The sequence below is a fragment of the Nansenia antarctica genome (assembly GCF_963989245.1).
Source record: "Nansenia antarctica genome assembly, chromosome: 8".
NCBI classification, from domain to species: domain Eukaryota; kingdom Metazoa; phylum Chordata; class Actinopteri; order Argentiniformes; family Microstomatidae; genus Nansenia; species Nansenia antarctica.
Genome location: NC_137678.1, coordinates 55,330,509 through 55,335,998, shown reverse-complemented (window position 1 = coordinate 55,335,998; position 5,490 = coordinate 55,330,509). Strand labels below are relative to the sequence as shown.

Here is a 5,490-nt window from a genome sequence, read left to right as displayed (position 1 = left end):
CTAACCCTAACCATAGTTTTCCCACATGTACCGTAACATATACACTATTCTACTTACAACATAGGTCCAAAGAAAAGAGGAATGACAGAAGTTTCACAAAAGCACATCAAGCTACAGTGATGTTATGTGGTTTATAACATCCACATATGAGACACCAGACTAGGTGAGAAGAAGCAAGGTGGTGTTGACAACTTAACAAGCCCGTTCAGTCTGCCAATGGTTTTCATGTGGTGCTGTAGATCAGTTCAGAAATGTTAAATCCATACCAATTTAAAACAGACATGAGTACTAACAAGAAGCAGCATGCGAATATTAATCTGACATGTAATAACCAATCATAGGACATGGTGAATGGCTTTGATTCAATTAACAGGATCTAAATAATGATTACCAAATCAAATTCCACAAGTACGTCAAACAGGAAACAAATGAGATTCAGAACTATGGAATAAAGCATTCAAGTACTTCATTGTTCAAGAAAAACAAGACAGGATCTTTTCTTTTTTCCCTCGACTTTATTGTATGAAAATGTACAGAGAGATTAACGGTAAGACTTCTGGTAGCGGGCACGGGCTCCAGGTCCACCGAACTTCTTGGACTCGCACCGACGGGGGTCAGCCACCAACAGGGTCCTGTCGTACTGGATCAGGATGTCCTTGATCTCCTTCTTGGAGGCCTCGTCCACGTCTGGAGGAACAAGAGTCAGATTAACTACTACTACTGAACAACTACTACTACTAACTACTACTACTGAACAATGTCATCTATTGACGAGAAATCCATACATCATAAACCACCCTCCCACCCCCCGCCGAGAATCAGTGGCGCATGGCTCATGTAACATTAGTAATAGCAATTGCAAAAATTCTAAATCAACAACCACCACAATTAAACATTGCAAGGTACCCCAAACACATTCTGAATCTGTAATGCTAAAGTGAATCTAGTAACAGAGTCAAATGACGATGCTTACACTTCTGGTAGTATGCGACCAGGGCTTTGGAGATGGACTGACGGATAGCTGCAGGGAGGAGATGAGAACAGGGCAAGATTAGACAGAACACCAAAATAACCTATGAAAGTAACATTAAAGTAACCACCTGACATCCTGAGTGGACAGTCAGAACACGGCCAGCCTGGGAATGAGAGGATCTGCTCACCGTAGATCTGCGCTACGTGTCCACCGCCCTTCACCCTGACTCTGATGTCCACCCCAGCGAAACGCTCCTTGCCCAGCAGCAGCACAGGCTCCAGCAGCTAGGGGAGACAGACACACTGGTTAACAAACACACAACCAGTATAACCAAGATTACGTCAGCACTACGTCTCCTAAAGACACCCGCTTTCCCCTCTACTGTGTCCCTAAGAACTTCTATTGTACTGTTCTATTGTCTTGTACTGTTTCTCTGTTCCTCCAGTATAAAAAAAAAACTAAAAAAAACTAGGTTTTAGAAGAAGGTGATAGAAGGTTTTTCCTTCTATCAGTGGCCCCGGGCCTGAGCTGGATTACTCTTCCTGCCACGAATGGTGGACTGATGATTCACTTGCTTAGTATTCAAATGTATTGATTGTAAGTCGCTTTGGAATAAGGCATCTGCTAAATGCCAAAAATGTAAATGTAGATTATTTCAAACTTTACATTACAGGATATTTGGAAGGGACTGAGTCAGACGATGGAGAATCTATTTCAATTGGGAGAACGATCAGTCGACCTTCCTCAACTGTTAGGACACGACTCCTCACATCCCCCACTCACACTGTCCTCAGAAAGCATTGGTAGAGAATATGTAAGACGAGGAACCTGGACCACCGTCTCCAATGCCGTTTCAGTAGGAATACGAGTGGAGGATAGAGAGGACACAGGGAGTCTTGTAACCATTAATAGAGGAAAAAGCTATTGGTTTAGGTTTACGATGTAGTGGTGGTCTAGTGGATAGTGAGTTGGACTTGGAGTGATCGGAAGGTTGTGAGTTCAAATCCCGCCTGAAACCACCACCACTACTAGTGTGCCCTTGAGTAAGGCACTTAGCCCTCAGTTACTCCAGGCGGGGGGAATGTCCCTGTAATTCGTAATTGTAAATCGCTTTGGATTAAAAGCGTCTGCTAAATGGCTAAATTATTATTAAAATTAAGATGCCTAGTTTGGGTGGGGAAGCGAAGGCACAGAGAGCAGCACTCTGGTCATTTCTACATGTAACGGATGCCATAACACTGCAGACCGCAGCACAGCGATTCATCTGGACGTACCTTGTACTGGAGGGTGGCTGGCTCGATCATCTCGAGGGGTCTGCCGTTCACCTTGATCAGACTATTACCCCTCTTGCAGTGGGCAACAGCTGTGGCGGTTTTCTGTAAAGACACACAAAGGAACATTGATGTTCGGATGTGAAACCTCTGTAAACAGGGATGCAAACTGGTGATGGCCCAAAAAGGTGACAAACTTTTTCTTTGCCTGGAAAACAAAGAACATTTATAAATATTGTTGACATATATTTTGAGGTAAAAACGGCTAAAAGGTGACAAGTTTGCACCCCTGTATGAAGCTGGCAGCACGTTTCAATCAACACAGATGCCAGAGGGACAACGATGGTGTTCTAAGTCGTGATCACCATACGGTGCGTTCAGCAAAACCACCCAGCTACTAGCTAACACACTAACTAACTATACATTAGTAACCTAAAGCAGTTATTTACATCCCATGACACGACTAGGTGAAGCAATCCAGACAGTTTGACAGCCAGTTAGTCCTTCATTCTAGAACCATTATCCTTCATTCTAGAACCATTATCCTTCATTCTAGAACCATTAACGTATCCTTCATTCTAGAACCATTATCCTTCATTCTAGAACCATTATCCTTCATTCTAGAACCATTATCCTTCATTCTAGACAGTTTGACAGCCAGTTAAAGTGTCTACCAGGCTTCTGATCACACGCAGCTAGCCTCCATCACTAGGCCTCAACATGTACTCATCAACTTAAACAGCACGGCGGTTTATAATACATGTAGACATTCATTCATTATGTTAGTTAACATAATCAAATACATTGTAAACACATAAGACACATGCCATCAAGCCACGTGACCAGTGGCGTACCGCAAAATCCCGAGGCCCCCCCGCAAGGTGGCGGCGGGGGCCCTTTCGCAACGGAGGTTAAGTAAGACCCTATATACCTGCTACAGTGTTAAACTTGAACAGGGCTTTGATAGTCACCAGTTGTTTTCACAGATTATTTGTTTATTTACATTATCTGTTTTCTATTGTTGGTAAATATGTAAATACGTAAATACATTTGATTTAATTTAAAAAATATTATATTAATATTGAAACTGCAGATTATTAATTATTAATCTCTGAGTATTGGAGAAGGGGTAGGATTAAATAAGCTTATGCTTCTTCCTACTCCTTTTCGGACATGTGAAGTAAATAGTGTTTTTTGTTTTGTTTTGTTTTTTCTTGTTTTTGTTTTGTTTTTTCTTGTTTTTGTTTTGTTTTTTGTTGTTATAACTATTTCTTTTTTCACATGTTCGAAATAAAGCTTTCATTCATTCATTCATTCATTCATTCATTCAACAGACGATTTGTGTGTAATTACTGATCTCAGTCCTATAATAACCAGCATACGATGCTTGTGTGTCTTCTGTGTCTTTCACAGATGTGTTCTGTGAATGCCAATTATCTCATCTTGTTCCTCAGTATATATTCTAGTGGCCAAGCTTTAACATGCTTCCTCAAAACCTCACTGTAAATTATATTTAATTAATTCTTGCCTTATATATACAGATATTCAATATCTGATTGTCTGGTGTGTGTGTGTGTGTGTGTGTGTGTGTGTGTGTGTATGTGTGTGTGTGTGTGTGTGTGTGTGTGTGTGTGTGTAGATGTGTGTGTGTGTGTACACACGTGCATGCATGGTGTCTGCGTGTGTGTGTGTGTGTGTGTGTGTGTGTGTGTGTGTGTGTGTGTGTGTGCGTGTGCGTGTGGTGTGTGTGTATTATGTGTTGTGTGTGTATATTGCAGGTTTTGCTGTACCTCTTGGGGCAATAAAGTTAATCTTTAATCTTTTAATCTCTCTTTTGTTATATTGTGCCATAGTCAAGCATTCCTTTCATAAATACATGTCATAATAAATACACTTCAACTATATCCTTATACCATAATGCTAATTACAGAAATACCAAAACATTTATAATAATATAATAATAATAATAATAATAATAATATAATGACAGTAAAGAATATGAACAGTCACCTGCAGTAACATGCAGGATGACCTGTCCTGGAAGGACAACACAAAAGCCACCATCAAGAAGGCACAACAGCGGCTATACATCCTGAGAGTCCTCAGGAAGGAACACAGCAAGCAGGAGATACTGGTGACCTTCTACCGCGGCGCAGTGGAGAGCATCCTCACCTACGGCATCTGCAACTGGTTCTCCAGCTGCACAACCGCGGAGAGAAATGCTCTACAGAGAGTCGTGAGAACAGCCCAGAAGATCACCGGCGCCCCCCTCCCCTCTCTGGAAGAGCTGTACAACACACGCTGTCTCAGGAAGGCCTCCAAGATCTCCAGGGACCCAACCCACCCTGGGTACGAACACTTTACCCGGCTGCCCTCGAAAAGGCGGTTCAGGACCATGGCCGCAAGGACAAACAGACTGAAGAACAGCTTCTACCCAGGGCTCTACGCTAACCTTTTTCACTAGGAGCACATGTGCTCCTAAATGAAAAATTTTAGGGGCACACAAAGACATTTAGGAGCACAGTGAAACATTTTATAATAACACATTTTTATTAGTGATTTTGCCATTTTTGCACCGAAATCACACATTGGCCCATGCCTACAGCCCTACTAGACGCAGAGGATATCAGTTGTCCATATGCTTTTGTATGTTGGCCGTCTGGCACGCTTAGAGGTCAGCCAGCGGCCGACGGCAGGAGTGGGATCGAAGTCATCGACAGAAGGCCCCTCCAGGCTCATCTCTCTCGTTAGTTGAACCAGCTTGCGAATTACTTGGGCCCTCACCGGATTCCACTTTTTCTTTGTTTCTTTGACTCGCAAAATACAAATGAATGGGCTTCATTTTCTTCATTTTGAGTCAAACTTTCGATAGCGCAGCCGTGTTCTTCTCAGGGAAAGTTCACACCACACGTTATCACAGAGAGCTGTACTGTGGTTGGCGGAATCGGATTGTGGCTTGTGGAATGTGGGACTTGTAGTTTTAAAAATATATATATATTGTAGTGTAGTGACCGCTCGTTAGCGAGCAAAGTATTCAGAATTCACGGCGTGTGTTGACTCAATCACCCAGGCTGCTTAGCGGGTGATATGACGGGATATAAGTGGGACAGAGATGAATGAATGTTGTTGTTGTCAGTACGCATGCAGAGAGTGAGAAAGCTGAAATCTTTCACTCGTGAATTATTTTCCCGGTTCGCGCAGATTTATTTTTAGAATTAAAAAAAATATATATAAAAAAAATAAAAA

At 42.1% G+C, this 5,490-nt stretch overlaps 1 protein-coding gene across 1 annotated transcript; it reads right to left on the bottom strand.

The window, feature by feature from the left end:
- Positions 1-508: 508 nt before the first annotated feature.
- LOC308164427 (small ribosomal subunit protein uS9-like) lies at positions 509-4,266 on the bottom strand (the record flags this gene model as incomplete). The annotated part of the gene is made up of 5 exons (XM_080538528.1): positions 509-687; positions 974-1,021; positions 1,161-1,257; positions 2,248-2,349; positions 4,255-4,266. The coding sequence occupies 5 exons, from the start codon at positions 4,264-4,266 to the stop codon at positions 542-544; spliced, it is 405 nt and encodes a 134-aa protein (XP_080394654.1). The 3' UTR covers positions 509-541.
- Between the last annotated feature and the right edge of the window lie 1,224 nt (positions 4,267-5,490).